General features: G+C 41.6%; 1 protein-coding gene across 1 annotated transcript in view; it reads right to left on the bottom strand.

Moving 5' to 3' along the window:
- The window catches only part of CSMD3 (CUB and Sushi multiple domains 3), a 2,043,988-nt gene that overhangs the window by 1,257,048 nt on the left and 762,623 nt on the right, over nt 1-24,317 (bottom strand). The window contains exon 9 of the mRNA XM_030189879.1: nt 22,652-22,739. Within this exon, the coding sequence (XP_030045739.1) occupies nt 22,652-22,739 (88 nt within the window). The remainder of the gene's footprint in view (nt 1-22,651; nt 22,740-24,317) is intronic.

Raw genomic sequence — 24,317 nt, forward strand, 5'->3', positions numbered from 1 at the left:
TGTGCCCAAAGTTTGGTGCGGAGATCGGCTCTAAGTGCTATTCTATTAACGGCATGGAACTTGGAGCAACATTTATAGAATAGTGCTCTCTGCAGATTTTTTTGTGCCATTTTTTCAGCACCATTTACTGAATCTAGTCCTTAATGCCTGGCTTACTGCGCGCTAACTCAGAAAATACTGTAAAGTTGCTTTATGCAGCATAAACTGGGCATTAACCCCTGGATTCTAAATAGCGCGACTTTAGTTGCATATGTAAATCTGATCATCTTCTAGATTTGTGCGCACAACGTAATTAGCTTAACAAGTCAATCAGCACTGCTAATTGTTCTTAACAAGCAATTATTTATACTATTGGCATTAATTAGAATTTACAAGCATAACTCTCTAAACTGTAAAGGGGGCATGGTCACGGGAGGGTCATGTGCAGGTTGGAGGCGTTCCATGAATTTGCGTGCATTGCTATAGAATATGCCTGTTCAGCGTATAATTTAGGCATTGGCATTTACACCAGGTTTTCATTAGCGTAAATGGCCATGACTAAATATAGTCATAGAAAATGGTTGCTGGGCATGTTCAATTAACTATGCCTAGATTAAGGCATATTCTATAAACCATGCCTAACTTTATGCCTAGGCATATTTGTTTTCAGATCTGAATTTTTAGGTATGATATATAGAATCTAGCCCTAAATACATAGCATTTAGTAAAAGGGCCCCAATATAATTATACAGCAACTTGACCCCTAGGGTGTAGTACTGCATGAATACTGCTAGGGATCACTGTGCCATTTTGATCCCAGTGCCGGCAATGGCGGAAGTGACTGGGGATCACTGCTGCCCAACTCCAATAAACTGCAGGGATATTTTAAGATGGGCCTTGAAGGGGGGGGGGGGCTCGGAGAGGACAGGAAGCTCTTTGCTGATTGAGGGGACTTCAGGATAGGAGACAGCCCACTGTAACTTTGGCTGTCCCATTTAAGAAGTACCTAGGAGCATTGGACCACAGTTTTATGAACTGATACAGGATGGTGAAAAAAATCCACTGCTTGTGAGGTTGATTCTAAGCAATGCTATTCACATATCACAAGAGTGACTAACTTGTCCTACTGAGATATCACAGGTTTGTCACTCCTGTCATAAATTAATATGTGGAAAAAGCTCCATATTTATTGCATGTCAATGGTTATAACTCTACTACTGCTCCTACTAATAATTTCAATTGACCTACATACAGTTATTCTTGACAGAGCTTACAATCTATTCAAGACAGACAAATAGGACAAATAAAGGATGAGGGAGTTAAATTATTATGGAAATGAATAAAACAGGTGTACAGGACTTCCCCAAGTCTGAGACTGTGAAATTATCTTCAAAAAAAAGCCTGAATTTTTAGTTAAAAGACCCAAGGAAAACCAGCTGTATTACACACATACACAGAGGAATATCACAGCAGGGGCTACTCTTGTAATAACATATGACTCAGTCCTGGAGAAAGCAAGAAAATCAAAAGACCTACAGCTACTACTAGGAAAGATAATTCACTGAAATAAATGTTTCCTGTTGCTCTAATTCTAGTATTGTATTCCCACTTCTAGCTTTCTAGAAATACAACTTACAAGAAGTAAGCTTCAAACTGGAAAATATAGCACACAAGCCTATAGACAGTACATGTCATAGGAACCCATAGTTTTACCCACAATAAAAAGACGTTTCATGAGACCAAGGGGGCGGAGCAAGATGGCGGCGGTACCATCTGTCTGCATCGGTGACTAGCTCAACGCTGCTGGAGATTGAAATTACTCTTGGGTCTTTTTCTTTAAAGATTCTTTCTTTTTTCTCTTACCTCTACGATGCCGCACACCAAGAGAAAGGGGACCGTTAGACCGGCGGCCCAGTCGGTGCTAACATCAACGCCCGTCCAGCAGAAGCTTGATCAGTTCCTGATGCGACATTCCACTGTTCAGATTGGAGGTCCTGCTGATATTACGGCGTTAGGAGATGCCGAAATCTTGGGTATAGACACGTCGTTGTCCCCTCCAAATATTTGCCCACCTTTGCAACCGGCGACGCTCGACTTCGAGGGTGGAACGCCGATACCGGAAGTCGGAGTAAGCGTTACACCGTTGGGCCAGAAAGTCGGTTTGTTTGCCGGGGCTTCCCTGCCATCGGAGCCAGAGGGCATAATTGCTTCTCAGGAGAGTCCAATAACATCTACGGCCTCGAATGCAAAGGTAACGCTGGAGACGATATGGGAGGTGCTCCAGCGTTTGGATAATACGATGAGGACTTCAACTAGCAAGATTGATTTACTGACTGAAAAGGTACAGACTTTAAATACTGCATTTACTACAATGAAAAGTGAGGTCAATGAGCAAATAAATCTTTTGAATACTGACTCCACCAAAATGAAAGAAACAACTGTTAAGCTGATACAGGACAATACACTAATTCACAACAGACTTGAATACTTTGAAAACTTCAACCGAAGATTGAATCTTCGATTATTAAATTTTCCTAGGATATCAGTGTATTCACCCATGGATATCTTTAAAAGATTTTTGGTGGAAAACTTAAAGTTTACCTCTGATAATATTCCACCTTTGAGTAAAATTTATTACTTACCATCAAAAAGATCAAATGATGAATTACAGATTCCGCAAGGTGACTTAAATGTATCAGAACTTTTGGAAATCTCCTTGACCTCTAAAACTAATAGGCAAACCCTTTTGGTATCATTTGTGTTTCAACAGGACTTGGAGCTGGTGAGAAAACTGGCTCTAAGAAATTTACAAAACCCCTTTTATGGGGGAAAAATCTGGGTTTTCCCAGACGTTACTAAAGCTACACAAATAAAAAGAAAGGAATTTTTGCTCTTACGACCAGCAGTTTTGACATTGGGGGCCTCTTTCAATCTAAACTATCCGTGTAAATGCATTGTAAAATATATGGATGTAAAATACGTTCTCTTTGTACCGGATCACCTAAAACAATTTATTGCACAAAAGAATATTATGAAAGCTGTTTGAAGCCAACTTGTATTAACTTCAGGGAAAGTAATGAAGATTTACAGTGGTAATATCCGTTAAGCTTTACTTATTACTTACTATTTTTGATAAGCTCTTCTCCTGAGTTATCGGCATACTCCCCCCGTTATGGTGGTCTAAGACAAGATGCCTATTTTCTTTTAACTTCTTGTTAGAAATTTTCTTTGTAAACCAAATTAATCTGTTTTTCTTGCACAAGTATTAAAGCTTGTAAAATGTATAAAAGGATAAATAAAAGAATTAAAGCAAAAAAAAAAAAAAAAAGACGTTTCATGAAAGGGAATCATCCGAATTCTCCACTATTAATGTAGTACATATTACCAAGGTAGAACATTTGAAGAGGGATGCAATATTGTTGAAATAGGTCAGAAATTAAAACTAATATAGACCTTTACAGGTGCTGGATAATGCATCAAGAAGAATGAATTGACACTCTGTTGGAAGAACATTTTTCCAGAGTAAACCACAGTTTCAATGTATATATAATCAGGACAGTGAACGGAAACTTCAAGACCACAAAATAAATAATATATTTAAAATTAAAATGATAGAACACTAAAGCAATCATTTAGGAAGTGATTTACTATGCAATGGTAAGCTGCGGTCACTGGTAATGCAAATCAACCCATGCTAGTGACTAGGCCCCATAGAAATAATGTGATCTCTAGCACCTAACACAAATTGACTCATATAATATATATATTAACAAATATGACAATTTTTATGATTAGGCTGGCCAATATTTAAAACTATTTAACAGTCAAGGAACGGCTCCTGACTAGCTACATAGCATTAGGCTTGCTAAGCACTAATATTCATGGTGAGATAGTCAGCAATCTTGGCTGAATATTACCGCTTAGGGCATTAATCTATAAAGGTTATGCTCCTAAATTTATGCTTCTAAAGTTTATGCTCCTAATTTCTGTACCCAATCTATGCTCCTAAATTTATGCTCCTAAATTAGGAACATACTCTGTGCTCCAAAATAGATTATGCTCATAATTTAGGAGCATAAATTTAGGATTGTAAATTATGCTCATAAATTAGGAACATAAATTTAGGAGCATAACCTTTATAGAATAAGGCCCTTAGCAGCTAGCCTGCACACCGGCTATATCGCATGACGTGTCGGTTAGCACCAATGTTCATTGGCTCACCAAGTTTAGTGGCCAGATAGACCCACACAAATAGCAGGTCTATCTCTGGTCACAATAACGTAGCCAGTTAGCCAATGAATATTGACTTAACTGGCACTGTTTATAGCTGCCATATACCCCCAGAAATTCAATGCCAGTCGCCAGATACAGCCCCAGCATTGAAGTTCCAGGTTTGCTGCTGACCTCTGGAGTTAGCCAGAATCCATCCCATGGTCTTAATATCGGCCCCTGTGTGCCTTCTTTATAGAATTGCCCCATAGGAGGTAATTTTATAAAAGCACACTTATATGGAATGTCATGAAAGGTGACAGGAGTAAGGCCACAAAAATTAAAGTGAAAGATGCCTGAAAACCAATATTTAGACATCCATATTGCAAGCAAATTTTATAAAACCAGAATATTGACATCTAAAACTGCAGTACGTCCTTATGACAAGAATACATGGTCTGAACATGTTTTGGTAGAACATTTTGTAAACCCCTCCCCCACTCCTGGGTTAAGCTGGAATTACCAACTTGTTTAGGTTGCAAGGGTAGTCTGGACCGGGTGGTATCACCCCAGAAATGAGGAAGAGGTACAAATAAAACCTAACAAGATGTGGAATTGACCAAAAGTTTCTTTATTTAATTTTCAATCCAACAATTTAAAGAATTAGAACAGATACTCTCCCCTTGATCCCTTAGAATACTATATTCCCAACCCACTCACATCCATAACTATTAATTTCTTTCCCATATAGCCAGAAATGCTAATAACTTTTATTTCCTTACTTTTTTTGTACAGGATCCCTCTAACAGATACCCACCCTCCTCCTGAATACACCGATCAGATAAGTATTGATTTGTCTTTTCAATTTATAATCAAAACATACATGTAATAAAACTGTTTATAATTTGCTAACTTGCAAGAATTTATTCTTTGTTTTCTTTTCCCTTTCCCTAGGTACCTCTTCAAATCAACTTTAAGGTAAGTATTAATTCATATGTTTATTTTACTCCCTAAAACAAGTCTCTGCTGAATCCTGGATCAATGAGCCCTCTGTGTAGGATTAAAGGAGACTCTTTTTCCAGCTTTCTTGTTTTATCTTCTTTCTTCTCCTTTCTTTCGGTGGGTACCATGTAATTATGCGATGCTTCCAAGGATAGAATTGTCCAGGACCAAGAACTCCTCCGGATACCTACTACACTAAGCTTTAACAACTCAAAAATGCAAAACCCTGCACTCTAACTGTATGCACTGATAGTAGGCACCAATTTCAGTTTGTAGAGATAATTGTTTTTTCCCTGACTAGCTACCCCAGACAAAATAACGGATAATTAGGAGCTCCTATACTTCCCCTCCCCTGATTTAATTTAAAATAAGATAAAAAGAGTGTGAGTTCCTCTAATAACTGGAAGCATAATATTCCCTACAATTAACTTGACTTCCAGCGGTATTGCTTATATACCTTCAATTAAATCCAATGTAATAGGAATTCGCTTTGAAATATTTATTTATTCACCACTCTAATGAGGCTTTCCACCTTTAAAATCTTCTTCTCCATTCAATTAGATTTGATGGAACATTGATATACAATTATAGCCAGCACTAGTGCTGAATGTGCGAATATGACCCTTTATTAAACAATCCTGGTCACCAGCTCATCCAAGCATTAACTTCCTGGTAGGATTTGTTGTGTCAATTCGATTTTGTTTCCCCAAAACTCTCACTCATCTTGGTCACCTCTCTAAAAAGCCCCTAAAAGGCGTCAGGCTTTTTTTTAATTAAAGAATTAAACTTAAACACTCACATCACACTCATCATTTACCCTTAAAACACCCCCAAATCTGTTTTCTAAACAGATTTTCTCTAAAACTGAAGGCAGACACCTAACATACGTCTGTCCAGCTTTTGCCTTACCTCTCAACTGCCTAACAGTAACATTTGGAACTCTGTCTATGTCATACACAGCTCAAGCCCAGCACAAGCCTCTGCACTGCTCACTTTCTCCACACCAGATCCAGAAGGAGCCAGGTAATCTTTTAAAATTTAACCCATAGGGTTACATTAGGGAGGGGCCAAAAGATGGAACTTCAACTCTGATTGCATAAGGGGAAGGGACATCAATGTCCAAAAAGATAGACTTGAACCTGGATCCCTTGGTTCCCAGTCCACTATACTAACTGTTAGGCTATTCTGCAGGTCTGCATGCTGTTCTGATAGGAATGTCCATAATTCCTGAAGCTGTCATAGAGCTTAGTATCTCTTGCCAGTTTCACATTCAGGGGAGACGGAAGGGATAGAAACCACTGGGGACTGTCCAGTTCAATTGTCTCTTAGATTGTAAGCTCCTTGAGCAGGGACCGTCCCTCTATGTTAAATTGTACAGCGCTGCGTAACCCTAGTAGCGCTTTAGAAATGTTAAGTAGTAAGTAGTAGTAGTAGTTTTGGGCCCTGTTTACTAAAGTGTGTTAGCGTTTTTAACATGCTTACAATTAGCACATGTGTTAAATGTATAGACGCCTATAGGGATATTGTAGGCATGTATAGAGTTAACGCACGTACATGGTTAACGCACATTAGAAGTGTTAACGTGCCTATAATGTGGCTTAGTAAACAGGGCCCTTTGTTCCTTAATCTCTCCAATGGATAGTTGCTCAATCAGAGCACTTTTCTTTAATCTGGATTTGATAAGAACCAGGTCTAAACCCTTTCAGACTAGGATGCCCCATCCCCTTCTGTGATCAGAAATGGACATCCCTATTTTGGGCCTTCACTAGCTCTACCCAAAATGCATATTGTAAGGGGGTACAGACTATCCTGCTTATTTTCGAAAGGAGAAAAACTCCCATGTTCTGGAGATGGGCATCCGTTTCCCGTGGGCGGCCAAATCGGTATAATCGAAAGCCGATTTTGGTCGTCTTCAACTGCACTCAGTCGCAGGAACGAATAAAGTTGACGGGGGCATGTTGGAGGCGGGACTGGGGCGTGGTTATCTGCCGAGCAGAGATGGGTGCGCTCGGCCGATAATGGAAAAAAGAAAGGCGTTTTTAGCGAGAATTTAGGACACTTTTTTTGGACACTTTTTTCTCACGAACAGGTCCCAAAAAAGTGCCCTAAATGACCAGATGACCACCGGAGGGAATCAGGAATCACCTCCCCTGACTCCCCCAGTGGTCACTAACCCCCTCCCACCAAAAAAAAAATCCACTTGCAAAAACCTTATTTCCCAGCCTCTATGCCACCCTCAAATTCCATACCCACCTCCTTGACAGCAGAATGTGTTTGATCCTCTCACAGCCTTTCCCTGGGTCAGATGTGGCTCTCAGGTGCACTGCAGGGTCATATCAGCATTGCATTGTGGTGGGTGTAGGGTATTGGGCTCCTTGATTTCACTAGCTTGTGTTACAGTCTCACGATGTTGGTAGTTGGTAGGCTCTTCTCCCATGGTGCTTTTCCTTCTGCTTACTGGGTCAGAGTGTGCCCTGTTTTGTTTCCGGTAGTCCACAAGGTAGTGGCCATTTTTGTAAGTCTGTTTTAGATCCCTTTCATGTGTTAGCCACGTTACAGAACTTAGTTCTTACCTTGAATGTTGCTGAAAGAGGGCATTGTACACCATTCTGCCAGCTCTGACCTACTGCTAATCTTAGTACCAGGGAGACTCGTTGCCAGTGGGGCACAACCTCTGATCTGCAGTTAACTGTGAGTAAACGCGGTTATTGAAATAAAGGACATTTTCAGCAAGATTAATCTTACGGTGTGAACTGCTGTGCCAAGGTTATACAGCAGCAACAAGTCCTGTTCCTGGAGCAGTTTTAGTGGGTAATGCAGTGCACGTCAGGCAGGCGGACCCAAGCCCATCCCCCTACCTGTACCACTTGTGGTGGTAAATGGGAGCCCTCTAACCCCCTCCCCAAACCCACTGTACCCACATGTAGGTGCCCCCATTCACCACTAAGTGCTATGGTAATGGTGTTGAGTTGTGGGGAGTGGGTTTTGGGGGGGATTTGGGGGTCTCAGCACCCAAGGTAAAGGAGCTATGCACCTGGGAGGTAATTTAATGTTTTTTCCTATTTTTTAAAAGTGTCCCCTAGGGTGTCCAGTTGGTGTCCTGGCATGTGAGGGGGACCAGTGCACTACAAATCCTGGCCCCTCCCACGACTCAAAGCCTTGGATTTTTTCGTTTTTGATCTGGGACGCTTCGGTTTCGATTATCGCTGAAAAACAAAAACGCCCAGCTCAAACAAACGTCCACATCTCAAAAACGCCCACATCCAATGCATTTGCCTGGCAAAAACCGTATTTTCGAGACTAAAGATAAACGTCCATCTTTTTCGAAAATACGATTCGGCCCACCCCTTCACGACCCGTTCTCGGAGATGGACGTTCTTACACATGGGCATTTGCGTTCGATTATGCCTCTCCACGTGCCCTTGCAATATGGGTGTACTACAGTGTTAGACATACATATCCTGCCTTTGTAAAACATTTGGATGTCTATGCAATATAGACATCTACATGCCAGTTTTCAGACATCAAAAACAACAATAGAGCTTCTAAAATAATTAGCTTATTCATTCATTTTATTTTGAAAGAATTAGTAATTTATCTTAAGAAGGGGCAATTTAATTATTGTTGCAAGAAATATTTGCTATGACAAACTGATTTGTGCTCATGAAGTGTTTAGAGCTGGTGCATTTAAGAAAGGTAGACATAAGGAGAAAATAATCCGGTTTCAATGGTATACCAGCATAGGTGCCAATATTTAAAATGATAGAGAGTGCTCAGCACAATACACTCAAAAGGCTAGTCCCTAACAAGGGATGAAACTAAAATACATTTTAAATAAACATAATTTATTCTCTGTGAATTTATTTTAGAAGTATATCTGCTATAATGATGTTTGAAATAACAGAGAAGGACATTTAGTTTTAACATTTTTCTCCTAAGGGAAAAAAAAACAAGTATCTTAGCCCATCTGGTAAGTGATATTTTCTATATAATTCAGTGCTGACTGAACACTTACATTTGCAATCCCATCATTACCACATTTTACAATTGACTATGATTTTTGAAATACTGCAAATGGATTTTCTATATTTGCCTCTTACTACAGTTTGCTATGATATTCTGAGAAGTTTGGAGAGAGGAGGACATTTTTCTGGGTAAATTTTATTTTCCTCTGTAAAGATTGGAATACAACTAAAAGAGAAATTGTAGGTTCATTGATAAAAATACTTTAAATTAAAAACTTTATTTACTAGCTATTTTCTATAGTTTTAAAATTGAACTTTCTGCCAGAGATATAAGCTTAACTTTCACAGCCTACAACATTAACAGCCTCTAGAAGGCACAATGGATCTTATTCTATAAAGGTCATGCTCCTAAATTTTCTGCTCTTAAAATTGATGTTACTAAATGTATGCTCCAAATTATTCTCTGAGTATGCTCCTAATTTAAGAGCATAAATTTAGGAGTATAAATTATGCTCATAAATTAGGATCATACATTATAGGAGCATACATTTAGGCCCAATAGGGCCTAGTTCAGTTTTCATTCCCACCCTAACTCTCCCCCACTCCCTAGCATATCACATAAAATTGGACTTTCTGGATAAGTGTTCAATTGGTTTTAAGGACATTATTGTGTCCTCAAGGATAATGAAACTTACCAGTTCTGGGCTCCAGTTTGTGGGGTGCCTCAAAGCTCCCCACTCTTACCTCTTTGTTTTAACCTGTTTATGTCATCCCTTGGAACTATTAGACTGGGAAAAATGAATTATTACTGTCTTATGCAAATGATATTTTTATGTTAACACCAGCATGTGATGAGTTGTCTGAAACTGCCTCAAGTTTATTGTGCTTTCTGGATCGTATTCAAAATTGGGCTATCAATAACATATCAAAAATTAAGTATGAATAAAACCAAATTATTATAGTTTAATAATCCTAGTGTTACTGTTCCAGACACAATGGTCTTATCTTCTGGTTTATCTCTTCCTATGAAGAATAAATCCAGGGTATTGGGCATTGTCCTCGATTCATCTTTAACTTTTGAACCACAGATTAACCATCTCTGGTAGACAACAATTTTACAACTCAGGCAGTTAAGACTGGTCATATCCTACTTTGACCAGTCTACTTTGCTTGTTCAGGCATTTATAATCTTCCATACTGGTTATTGTAATGTTGTGTATTCAGTGTTATTCAAAGTACTAGATCAAAGTACTTAAGCAAAAGTAAAAATAAATGTATATTTTAATACTTAAAGTACAATGAAGAACACATTAAAAATTTTAATTAAGTAAAACTAAAACAGTTACTGCCTAATATAACACTTTTTGAGTAAAAAGTAAAAGTACCGTAACTACAGCGAATGCAACTCTCGATAACATTTTTATCCCAACAATTTTATTGCTCTACAATTCAAACTACTTTACTTCTATTAAAACTTGTGAGTCTTTAATCCACCACAGCTAAAAAGGTGTTCAACAGCTGCTCTATCAGGAAGTGGATTGTTCAGCCTGATAAAAATCAGACTGAACAATATTACTGATGCCTTTTAACTGGATCTGCAGGTATTGATCAAAGGAATCTCTGAAACACTTGACTTCCTAATAGCAAAGAATGCTTTATCATCATAGTCATTATCATCTGCATTAGTAGTAGTACTAATTCATTACTTGCATCTTCATATTCATCTTCGTTATCATTGCCATGCTGTCCAATTACAAAGAAGGCTTTCACAAAGTTGAAATTAGTGTATGTTCCGTATTTTTCATCTGATGGCAAATTCTGAATATCTTCAAGAACTGATGTAAGAATGTCATATGTATAGAAACTCTTCAGCTTTAAGGCCATACAAGCAAATGATCAATCCAGTGGACTATCATAACAAAATGTAATATTTTCCATAGGATGTCTAGCAGTCTGTCGTGATAGAGACCTATGTCTGTTCACCAAGAACTGCAACCAGCTTCAGCTTCATCTAAGCATCAAAATAACCAAACTCATCACTGTTTTGTGGGATTGGAGATGAGCAGATGTGGTCTCTCTTCACAAAAGCAGGGACAGGGAAGAAGTAGGGAAATACAGGCTGGTAAGCCTTACCGCTAGTAGGAAAAATAATAGAGTTGCTGCTGAAGGAAAAAATAGTTAACTTTCTAGAGTCCAACAGGGTACATAATCTGGGGCAACATGGCTTTACCAAAGGAAAATCCTGCCAAATGAATCTGATTGATTTATTTGACTGGATGACCAAAGAACTGGGTAAAGAAAATGTGATAGATGTCATATATTTGGATTTTAACAAAACTTTGATATGGTTCCTTACAGAGGACTCCTGAATAAGCTGAGAAAGTTGAACTTAGGAGACAAAGAGAGGCATAATCGAACGGCACCGGCCAAATAGATGGCCGGCCATCTTTATGGCTGGCGCAGTATAGGGGCAGCGCCAACCGTATTATCGAAAAAGATGGCCAGCCTAAATGTTGAGATCGCCGGGTTTAGTGATCGCCGGATTTAGAGATGGCCGGCTTCGGTTTTCGGCCATAACTTATGCTAACTTATGCTACGACTCATTTTATCACTTAGAAACCTCGATGCAATGCTATAATGCATTCCTCTGTACCATGTATCTATGCACCTTGAAGCAAAATCATTTGTATGCAATACCACAATGTATTCCTCTTTACCATGTATATATACAACTAAATGTATTACCATTTGAAATTCTGTACCCGGAAATGGTGATCGCCATCACGGCATAGTGTAAGCCACATTAAGCCTGCAAATAGGTGAGAAATGTGGGATACAAATGCTACAAATAAATAAAATAATGGAAACCGGGCCCGGCGATCTCAAACCAGGTGAAAAGCAAGCCTTTTGGTCATGGGAGGGGCCAGCATTTGTAGTGCACTGGCCCCCCTGACATGCCAGGACACCAACCGGGCACCCTAGGGGGCAGTGCAGTGGACTTCAAAAATTACTCCCAGGTGCATAGCTCCCTTACCTTGTGTGCTGAGCCCCCCAACCCCCCCCCCAAAAAAAAAAAAAAAACTTACTCCCCACAACTCTACACCACTACCATAGCCCTAAGGGATGAAGGGGGACACCTACATGTGGGTACAGTGGGTTTTGGTTTTTTTTTGAGGGCTCAACATTTACCATCACAAGTGTAACAGGTAGGGGGGGATGGGACTGGGTTCATCCGCCTGAAGTGCACTGCACCTACTAAATACTGCTTCAGGAACCTGCATACTGCTGTCAGGAAGCTGGGTATGACATTTCAGGCTGGCATAGAGGCTGGAAAAATATATATATATTTTATTTTTGGGGGGTGTGAGGGGGTTGGTGACCACTGGAGGAGTAAGGGGAGGTGATCCCTGATTCCCTCCGGTGGTCATCTGGTCAATTGGGGCACTTTTTGACACTTGGTCCTAAAAGTAAATGAACCAAGTGAAGCCGGCAAAATGCTCGTCAGGGTCGGCCATCTTCTTTCCATTATCAGGCGAACCCGGCTATCATGTAACCATGCCCCCCCATCCTGCCTTTGGTACCCTGCCGAAACGCCCCCTTGAAGTTTGGTTGGCTCCGTGACGGAACGCAGTTGGCGCCGGCCAAAATCGGCTTTCGATTATACCGATTTGGCTGGGTTCAGGAGATGGCGGGCCATCTCCTGATTTGTGTCGGAAGATGGCTGGTGATCTCTTTCGAAAATAAGCTGGAACGTGATAATCTGGATCGCAAACTGATTGACCGACAGGCAGCAGAGGGTGGAGGTAAATGGAATCTTCTTAGAGGAAAGGAAGGTGTGTAGTGGAGTGCCTTAGGGGTCGGTTCTATGGCTCATTCTATTTAATATATTTATGAGAGACATTGCTGAAGGGTTAAAAGGGAACATTTGCCTTTTTGTTGATGACACAAAGGTAGCCAACAGAGTGGATACACTGGAGGCAGTAGAAACCATGAGAAGGGATCTAAAAAAATAGAAGAATGGTAAAAGGTTTGGCAGTTCTTTTGGAAGCAGTGACCATATCACAGGATTATTACCCCTGACACAGCTTCTGTGAAATGAGGATTCCCTTTTGGGTATTGGGGACCTGTCGGAATGCTGATTTACCCCTTCATATGTTAAGAAGACAGTTAGCTAGGTGGATTATACAAATTGCTGACTGTGGGGGTATTGGGAACTTGTTGGCATTCTGATTTACTCCTGCATATGTTAAGAAGACAGTGTGAGTAAAGCGGATTATATAAATTGCTGACTGTGGAGTACAGCGATTAATGTTTTTGCCTGTGGATGGACAAGTGATTTTTTTTTTTACTCTGTTTGAGAATTGAAAACAACTTTTTTTTTTGCATTAAAATAGAGTGGAGTTTTTTTTTCTGACCTGTGATGGTGTGCTAAGCATGAGCCTTAAGTCTAAGATTGGCTGGTTTGAGTGGTTTTGCTGAGGTCTTTTTTTCTCCACTTTTTTGTATCTGTAAACATTATATATTTTCTCATTCAGAGCATTTCCATGTGTGTAGTGTAGGACTGATTGGATTTTCCAGTTAAAATTTAATGCTAAGAAGTGAAGAGTGGTGAACTTGGGGTGCAAAAATCCAAAGGAGATGTGCCAGATAGGAGGAGAGAGATTGATAATTATATCTCGGGAAAGGGACCTTGGGGTGATGGTATCGCAAGGTAACAAAACAATGTGACGTGGTGACCATGGCCAGAAGGATGCTAGGCTGCATAGAGAGGGGTATAATCAGGAGAGGAAAGGAGGGTGTTGTGACCCTTGTACAAGTTGTTAGTGAGGCCCCACTTGGAGTATTGTACTCAGTTTTGGAGACTCTATCTTGCAAAGGACTTAAAAAGACTTGAAGTGGTTCAGAGGAAAGCTACCAGAATGCTATGGAGTTTGCACTGCAAGTCATATGAGGTGAGAGTTGAAGACCTGAACACAGTGGCGTAGCGGGAGCGGCTGCCACCTGGGGCGGATCGCTGCTGCACCCCCCCCCCCCCCCACCGGGTGCAGACCAACACGACACCCCCCCCACCGGCGTGGACCCCCCTCCCCCCAGCATAGCGCCAACCCGACATGGTCCCCACCTGCCTACGAGCTCCATCCATCTGCAGCACTGCTGTAAAGAAGAAATCGCTTTGTCGGCCCTTTCCTCACTCACTGTGTCCCGCCCTCTGACGTAACTTCCTATTTCCTCAAGGGCGGGACACAGTGAGTGAGGAAAGGGCTGACGAAGCGATTTCTTCTTTACAGCAGCGCTGCAGATGGATGGAGCTCGTAGGCAGGTGGGGACCGTGTCAGGTGGGAGGCGCTGCGCCGGGGGTGGTGGACGGATGCACCCCCTACCCGTTGACACCCGGGGCAGACCGCCCCCACCGCCCCGCCCTTGCTACGCCACTGCCTGAACATATATACCCTGAAAGAAAGGAAAGACATGGGTAATATGATACAGATGTTAAAATATTTGAAAAACATTAATTTACAAACAAATCTTTTCCAGTTATGGGAAGGTGGTAAAATTCGAAGATATGAATTCAGGTTGTATGGGGGCCGACTCAGGAATAATATCAGGAAGTACTTTTTTATGGAGATGGTAGTAGATATGGAATACCTTCACGCTGGAGGTGGTGGTGATGAAAATGATATTGGGATTTAAAAACGTGTGGGTCAAACTTAAAGGATTCCTGTATAGAAAGCATAGATCCAAACAAGCTTAGCAATAAGTAATTAGATGGCAACATCATTAATTGGGAAGCAAAGCCAGTGCTGAGCAGATCTCTATTGTCTATGTTCTGATTATGGCTGCATAGATTCAGCTTCAGTAACTGGAGAACAAGGCCAATGCTGGGCAGATCTCTACGGTCTTTCCCCTGAAAATGGCAAGGACAAATCAAGATCAAGTATACGTATATAATATAGCAACATATCTTATACTGAGTTTATCTTGTTAGGCAGACTGGATGGACCTTAGAAGTCTTTATCTGCCATCATCTGCTATGTTACTATCGTTAATTAGGATAACAAGAGAGGAGTTTTCATTACAGAGTTTTAATTACATTTCATTAATTGCTGAGAAGCAAACACTAAATAAAGTGAACAATATACTAGTTTTAATTAAACAACTTAGTAATGCTAAGATGCAGACAGCAGGCCAGCAGCAAGAGGGGTGCCATTCAGTCTTTTGCATCGAGTATGACTACTTTACTTTATTGGATTTTTATCCCACACACGTCCAGTTCTGTGTGGCTTACATTGAGTTAATCAGAAAAGAAACAGTTACAGGTTAGGATTGCTAACATAGTTAGTTTAATGAGTTATACATGTTCAAGTCAGAGGTACGAGAGGAGGGAGAAAAGAGAAAATGTATGTTAATATAGTGGTAACATGATCTGGTATGGCTTGTCATGAAGTCTGTCGTTTGATGCTAGGTTGCATCGATCAGTAGGAATTTATTGTACAAATTTAAAACGATTTTTTTTTGCAAAAGGTTTCATAGGTGGTGGTGTTTCATATGCCCTTGAGAAAATTAGGGGGGATATGAGGCACTGTTTTGTTGTGGATTAGGAATTGGTTATTGGACAGAAAACAGAGGGTAGAGTTCAGTGGCCATTTTTCTCAATGGAGGAGGGAAATGGGACTTGATATACTACCTTTCTATGTTTTTTGCAACTACATTTAAAGTGGTCTACATGGTATATACAGGTACTTATTTGTACCTGAGGCAATGGGGGGTTAAGTGATGACTAAAGTCACAAGGAGCTGTAGTGGGAATTGAAACCAGTTCCTCTGGATCAAAGCCTGCTGCACTAACCACTAGGCTAGTGGAATGCCACAGGGATCTGTACTGGGACAATTTTCAGATGACACAAAATTGTTCAAAGTTGTTAAAACATATGCAGACTGTGAATAATTGCAGGGAGACCTTAGGAATTTGGAAGACTGGGCATCCAAATGGCAGACAAAATTTAATGTGGGCAATGCAAAGTAATGCATATTGGGAAGAACAATCCAAATCATAGTTACTTGATGCTAAGGTCCACACTGGGAATCAGCACCTTAGAAAATATATAGGTGTCATTGTAGACAATACACTGAAATCTTCTGTCCAGTGTACTGCAGTGACCAAAAATGCAGGATGCAAGGAATTATTAGGAAAGGGATGCAAAATAAAATCAAGAATACTATAATGCCTCTGTATTGCTCCATTGTTCAATATCATGTTGAGTATTGCATTCAGTTCTGATTGCTGTATCTCAAAAAAGATATAGAGGGGCATAATCGAACGAAAACATCTATCTCCATGGGCATTTATCTCCGAGAACGGGTCCGTGAAGGGGCGGACCGAACCGTAGTTTCGGAAAAAATAGACGTCCATGTTTTATTCGACAATTTGTGAGCTGGGCGTTTTTGTTTTTCAGTGAGAATGGAAAATTAAAGCGCCCAGCTCAAAAACGAATAAATCCAAGGCATTTGTTCATGGGAGGGGCCAGGATTCGTAGTGCACTGGTCCCCCTCACATGCCAGGACATCAACCGGGCACCCTAGGGGGCACTTAAAAAAAAAAAAAAGGTAAAAGAGCTCCCAGGTGCATAGCACCCTTCCCTTGGGTGTTGAGCCCCCCCAAATCCCCCTCAAAACCCACCGCCCACAAGTCTACACCATTACTATAGCCCTAAGGGGTGAAGGGGGGCACCTACATGTGGGTACAGTGGGTTTGGGGGCGGTGTGGAGGGCTCCCATTTACCAGCACAAGTGTAACAGGTGGGGGGGATGGGCCTGGGTCTACCTGCCTGACGTCCACTGCACCCCCTAATAACTGCTCCAGTAACCTGCATACTGCTGCCAGGGAGGTGGGTATGACATTTGAGGGTGAACATAAAAAGTTGTGAAACGGCATATGTTTGTGGTGGGAGGGGGTTTGTGACCACTGGGGGAGTCAGGGGAGGTCATCCCCGACTCCCTCCAGTGGTCATCTGGTCATTTAGGGCACTTTTTGGGGCCCTATTCATGGAAAAACAAGGTCCAGGAAAAGTGCCCTAAATTCTCGCTAAAAACGCATATTTTTTTTCCATTATCGGCGAAAGGCGCCTATCTCTGATTGGCCAATAACCACGCCCCAGTTCCGCCTTCACCACGCCTTTGACACGCCCCCATCAACTTTGTCCGCATCCGCGATGGAGTGCAGTTGAAAACATCCAAATTCGGCTTTTGATTATGCCGCTTTATTCGTTTTTGTGAGATAAACGTCTATCTCCCGATTTGGGTCGCAATATAGCCGTTTTTCTTTTTCAATTATAAGCTGGATAGTGACATTAGAAAAGGTTCAAAGAAGAGCAACTAAAATGATAAATGGGATGGAACTCCTCTCATATGTGGATAAATTAAAGAGGTTAGGGCTCTTCAGCTTGGAAGAGACAGCTGAGGAGAGATATGATTGAGGTCTACATAATCCTGAGTGGTGTAGAATGAGTAAAAGTGAATCTATTTTTATACTTTTCAAAAAATACAAAGACTAGGGGATGCTCAAAGAAGTTACATGGAAATACTTTTAAAACAAATAGGAGGAAATATTTTTTTCAGTCAATGAATAGTTAAGCTCTGGAACTCATTGCCAGAGAATGTGGTAACAGTAGTTAGTGTCCTTTAGATTGTAAGCTCCTCTGAGCAGGGACCGTCCTTCTTTGTTGATTTGTACAGCGCTGCGTAACCCTAGTAGCGCTCTAGAAATGTTAAGTAATAGTAGTAGTAGTATCTGGGTTTAATAAAGGTTTGGACAAGTTCTTGGCGGAAAAGTCCATAGTCTGCTATTGAGATCGATAGGGGGATACCACTGCTTGCCTTGGGATTGATAGCATGGACTGTTGCTACTATTTGAGTTTCTGTCAGGTTCTTGTGACCTGGATTGGCCACTGTTGGAAGCAGGATACTGTGCTAGATGGACCATTGGTCTGACCCAGTATGGCTATTCTTATGACTTTGCTTTCATTTTCAAAATTAGACTACATGTGTACAATAGGTGTGGTATGGGGCATGTGGTTGCTATCATCCATTTTGATACAGAAAGTGAAAGTGCCTTGGTGCTTTGTAGCTTTTACTACATGAGACGTGGGGTAAGGAATAATATATTGTAGAGGAATATATTCGAGTTATTCCCCAAGTTTTCCACGTCATCACTGTGACCCCTGACGCAGGTGCTAGTCACCGAAACACGGCCCGTGTCGGGTCTTTTTGTTAAGGCTCATTCATTAAAGAACTGTGTTCCATTTTTAAAGGCCCGTGGTGCTGTTTTTTTTGTTTGGCATGTGGTTGCTATGCCTGAAATGGTCTAGATATTAATATTTAATTTGTCCCCCTCTATCATTACAAATATAATATAGGTTAGTGTACATGTGCCTATCACCCATCTTCTGTAGCACTCCACCCCTGTGCCTTCTGGCAAAGTATATGCAATCATGTCAGATGCATGCTTTCATGCCAGTTGGTATTTTAGAGGAGGCCATGTTTGTATGAATGTAGCCATGCATACAAAAATGAATTTATACAATTATCCACAAGACACCTAATTAGATAAATGTCACAAAAACTTGCACACACAATTAAATTAAATATTGACCCAATTAGTGTCAATAGCTGGTTTAACAAATTTAGATGCGTGATCTGTGCCAAAATTTTACGCATGTCTTGAAAAAGGAGGCACAGAAATGGGAGGGTCAGGATTTTTTCGGGGAGGATCACAAGCATGATTTTAGGTTTTGCGGGCAATTATAGAATAGAGGGGTTCTGCGTAGAAATTTAGGTGGGGCCATAGGCGGTCGGTGGCCCAACTGTTTGGGGAGGCTAAAGGGGGCGGGGTTAGGGGTGGGGCCAGGGGCGGGGCTTGCATTCATAATTGTCTGACAACATAGAAAAAAAAAGTAAAAAATAAGTCACAATTAATACCTTTTATTAAATTTAGATATTAAATATGTATTGTATGTCAAAAAATAAAGTGGTTGCTCAAAGCATGTACTAACCACAATTGCTCAACTGCAAAACACAATGCACAAATTTGTGCAAAAACACACTCAGAAACCTTACTGTACCATAACACTGGGCAGACCCTAATAAACCAATATACCACCCATACTGAAAATGCAGACCGTCAACAATATAAAACAAGGGATCATAATATAACAATTCTCATGTAAAGCCACAAAACACCCTTTTAGGGTGGAAAGTGCTCACAATTAGCTCCTTTTATGAATGACTATATGTAGATCCTTCAAGAGGTAGTGTGTCATGATTTTGGCTCTAAAACCCTTTCTGATGATTTGGTGCCACCTCAGTAAGGCCAATACACAATCTCTCCACTGCAAAACACTATACACAAACTTGTGCAAAAGCACACTCATAACCTTACCAAACCATAACAGTACTAATTCCAAGGACAGGACAAGCTACAACCTTATGCATGGAAAGGCAGCACTGTAATTACACCGGGCTCTAAAACAGCAGTGCACAACCTAGTGAAACAAAAAAACCCCAAAAAGGGCTGAAAATACTACACACTAGCAGAATACTGCACCTTGATCACATGAAAAACACATGACACAACAGATATGAAGACAAAATACTAAACTGGAAAGTTACCTCAAGAAGTCAGACTCAGCATGCAGCAATACTAGAAAAATTGAAACTTACACGCAAAACATCACAGATGCAAATTTCCAAAAGCTGACATATTCCAGTTAATAAATTCTGAATAAAATACTTTTTTCTACCTTTGTTGTCTGATCATTTAGTTTTTCTATTCGCTTTGGTCCCAGTGTCTTCTGTTTTATGCAGCGTCTTCTTTCCATTTGATATTTTTTTCTCTCACCATGTCCACCATCCTCCTGTGTCTTTATGCGTCCTGTCTACCATATGTAGCCCTGTCCCTATCCTTCAGTATCCTGATCCAGCTCTTAAATTCATCAGTTTCTCCTCCATCCATATCCAGCATTTCTCCTCACTCCCCTCCATCCATGTGCATATACTTCCCTTCCCTCCATCCATGTCCAGCACCTTCCTTCTTTCTCTCCTACCCTTCCATCCAGTGTCATCCCTCTTTCTCTCTCCATCCTTCCACCCATTACCCTCTCCCAATCCTTCCGTCCATTGTCTCCCTCTATCTCCCCTTCCTTCTAGACAGTTCTCTCTCTTGACCCTTTTCCATTCAGCATGTCCTCTCTCACCCCATCCTTCCAGTGTCTTTCCTCTTTCCCTCCCTACCAGCGTCTTCCCTCATTCTGCCCCCTCCTTCCAGCATTTTTCCTCTTTCTCCCTCCTTTCATCCAGCCAGCATTTCTCAGTCTGACAGCTAGGGTCTCCCCCAGTTTCTCCCCAGCAGCTTCTCTCTCTCCTGCCCATGTCCCCTCTTTCGCTCCCCATCTCTTTCTGGCTCTCTCCTGCTTTATTCCATGTCCCTGGCTCTCCCCTGCTCCTTTCCATGGCCCCTCTTTCTCTTCCCATCTCTTTCTGGCTCTCCCCTGCTTTATTCCATGTCCCTGGCTCTCCCCTGCTCCTTTCCATGGCCCCTCTTTCTCTCCCCATCTCTTTCTGGCTCTCCCCTGCTTTATTCCATGTCCCTCGCTCTCTTCTGCTCTTTTCCATGGCCCCTCTTTTTCTCCCCATCTCTTTCTGGCTCTCCCCTGCTTTTTTCCATGTCCCTGGCTCTCCTCTGCTCTTTTCCATGGCCCCTCTTTCTCTCCCCATCTCTTTCTGGCTCTCTCCTGCTTTTTTCCATGTCCCTGGCTCTCCCCTGCTCTTTTCCATGGCCCCTCTTTCTCTCCCTATCGCTCTCTGGCTCTCCACTGCTCTTATCCATGTCCCCTGGCTCTCCTCTGCTCTCCCTCTCTCTCTTCCTACCATTTCCCGCCAGTGACCACGTTCTCTTCTCACCCTCCGGCCCGGGCCTCTTTGCTGCAGCGCTGACATAAGAAGAAAAATAAGCGCGGGGCCGCAGCAGCGTTCAGACATGCGCTGTCGGCTCTGCCGGTCCTCTGCCCCCCGGAACGGGAAATTGACGTCACGGGGCAGAGACCGGCAGAGCCGACAGCGCATGTCTGAACGCTGCTGCGGGCGGCCCCGCGCTTCTTTTTCTTCTTCTTTTATGCTGGCTGTACGTCTTGTTCCTGGCTGCCGCTGCGCTGCTCAACAGAAGCGGCGGCACGCGGCAGCAGAAGATTTGAACTCGGGAGTCGTCTCAGGCTGCATTTAGAGAAGGAGGTAGGCGGGGCTGCGGGGAAGGTCACAGCTGGGCTGGGGAGGCTTAGCCTCCCCAAGCCTCTTATACGGGGCGCCTATGGGTGGGGCACTTGTACCACATTTTCGTTGGTGCAAATGGATAAGCTTAAATTTATGTGTGACCCCTGGGACTTAACCACTATTCTATAAACCACACCTAACTTTAGGCTTGGCTTATAGAATAGCTCTTAAGTTGTTTTTTTTTCAGCAATGATTTTTTTAGGCGTAATTTATATAATTCACCGCAAGATATGCACTAACTGAAAAACACTTCTATACATTTGTCATCCTTTTTGAGTGGGTACTTTTAAAAATTATAAAGGCATGAGCATTGCTGCAGTCCCTACTCTAACACCATCACCATGGATAAAAATGTGTGCATCAAGGAACTACATAGGTACTTTTAGCCTCACATAGGGGCCCTTTTACCAAGCTGTGATAAGTAGTAACTCGTGCTTATCACAGCTTAAACTGGTGTACCACAGGATGCTGAGGCATCTCGTGGTACTTTTGACATGCACGTACTACCGGTGCACTAAAATTTTATCTGAGATGGAGAGTGGACATGTCTGCGCTAATCAGTTAGTGCAGCCAGATTGCCATATTCTAACTGATTAGTGTGTGAGCCCTTACAGCCTACAAAATAGCTGGTGCTAAGGACTCAACTGCTAACTTTTGTTAATGGCTATCCACTAATGGTGACATTAGTGCATGGCCATTAAATTGGAAAATGGAAAATCAGCCATTTTTTGGCCATAGCAAAAAGTGGCCTTAGCGCATGGGAAAGACCCATGTAAAGGTGTGCTTTCTTGCTCCATTTTTGTTAAAGGGCCCCACAATAATGGAAAGTCGTGCTCAATAACGTTATTGAGCAAGACTCCTGATGCAGGCCTGATGGCCGAAACACAACAGTTGTGTCGAGTCTTTTCATCAATAAGCAAACATTTTAAGATTCTTGTCTCCAGGATTTGTATTCCCGTAGTCAAACATCCCATTCTCACTTATACTAGCACACCTTAATAAACAGGGCCCATAGTTTAAGTGTCTCTTTTTAAGCACATTTATATTTACTTTCAAAGTAGACATCAAGCATTAACAATAATCAAAATATTTGTTGCTCTGGTTAAACTATTATAGTCTATGATACAGCAAGCATATCTGTAAAGGTATTCAAATCAAATAGTTTTAATAATTTACCTGAAATCTGTTCCTATTCTTTTTCCATTTTCTGGTTCTCCTGGATCTGGACACAAATTGGATGCTTGCTTAATTCCTCCCTCATTTACTGTTAAAAAGAGAAGAAAGAATATGATTAAGAAAACTCAAGTTCACAGAATGTTTGCCAATACAGATTGTTAAAACATACCCCTTTCATCTTACCATATAATGACACCTCCAGCTGATTACACAAAAAGCTTGATTATATAACAGGATATCTAGGTAAGAAGTCATAAAGGGTCAGATTCAGTAAATTGTACCCGAGTTTGGGTGCCAGTAAAAATCAGCGCTCAGATACTGTGCTCCGGAATGAGGGCTTTTATAGAAAAACTTGTAGCACCAATTTCCGTGACCAATTTTAGGCAGCAGGACTTACGCCTCCCAAAACCAGGTGTAATTCCTTGTGAGCAAGTTTGGCACACTTCCCCCTGAATTCTGAAACAGTGCATTTTGGAATGCCCCTAACCTGCCCATTCCCCTCCCATGGCCACACCTTCTTTTGGGTTGTGCTTGAGATGATTTAGATGTGGTTCTTTATAGAATCATGCTTTGGCAGTTGCATGCGCAACTCCAAATTAGTGCCAATAATTGATTGTTGGCATCCAATGATTGGGTGCTAATGGCTCTTTAAGGGGCCATTTTACTAAGCTGTGGTAGTGCTAACACACAAGTAGCATGTACCAAATCAACTCTACCACTGGAGTAGCACGAGTGCCTGGCGGCAGTTCTGAAGTTGGCGCGTGCTGCTTCCTGTGGTAGAAAATAATTTTCTATTTTTTACCATGGGGGCATTCCCGGCAATAATCAGCAATGTGGCCACATTGCCCCCAAATGCCTGGGCTACTGCATGCAAAGCCTCTACAAGAATCCCACACCGATTTGTCCCTGCAGCCCCCACTAACCAAATGTCATCCAAATAATGAACAACTTCATCCAAACCAGCCACCTTCTGAATCACCCACTCCAAAAAGGCAGCAAAAGTCTCAAAACAGGTGCAAGATATAGATCAACTCATAGGCATACAACTGCCGAAATAATACTGTCTTTCAGACCTGATACTAAGCAAATGAAAACAATCTGGGTAAATATTCAGCAACCTCAATGTCACCTTTCACCATCAGGGCACCCAGACCCTGACTGCAAAGAAATGCCACTGCCTGGTCAAATAACACATATTGCACTAAACACAGTGCTGGGTCAATAAATATGTTAACGCTACAACCTTTAATGGAAGGTCAGATTATGTATCAACGGGAATTTAACAATTTCCTTTTTTAGGACCACACCCAGTGGAGAAACCACCAAGCTGGAAAATGGAGGACAAGAAAAACGATTAGAAATCCTGTTCAAAACAAGTTCTTTGTTAAATTTCTCAAGCACAACTTCCACATGAGAACTAACAGAGGGAGAATTCTAGCAAGTATACTACACATCACGGGGCTACAGAATGGTATAATGAAACCAAATACAAAAAAACCCTCAGATAAATTCCTGTCAAAACCTCCAAATCAGGATACTGCTCCAACCATACACCCATAGCAGCAATCTAAATGGGAGACTGTGCCTTGCAAAATTGGGCCTTCCACTCCCAGCAAACTGGCTCGGACCTGTGGCAATTTAAAACCCAACAAATGCGGCTCTGCAG

Source organism: Microcaecilia unicolor, chromosome 1 (genome assembly GCF_901765095.1).
Source record: "Microcaecilia unicolor chromosome 1, aMicUni1.1, whole genome shotgun sequence".
Lineage (NCBI taxonomy): Eukaryota > Metazoa > Chordata > Amphibia > Gymnophiona > Siphonopidae > Microcaecilia > Microcaecilia unicolor.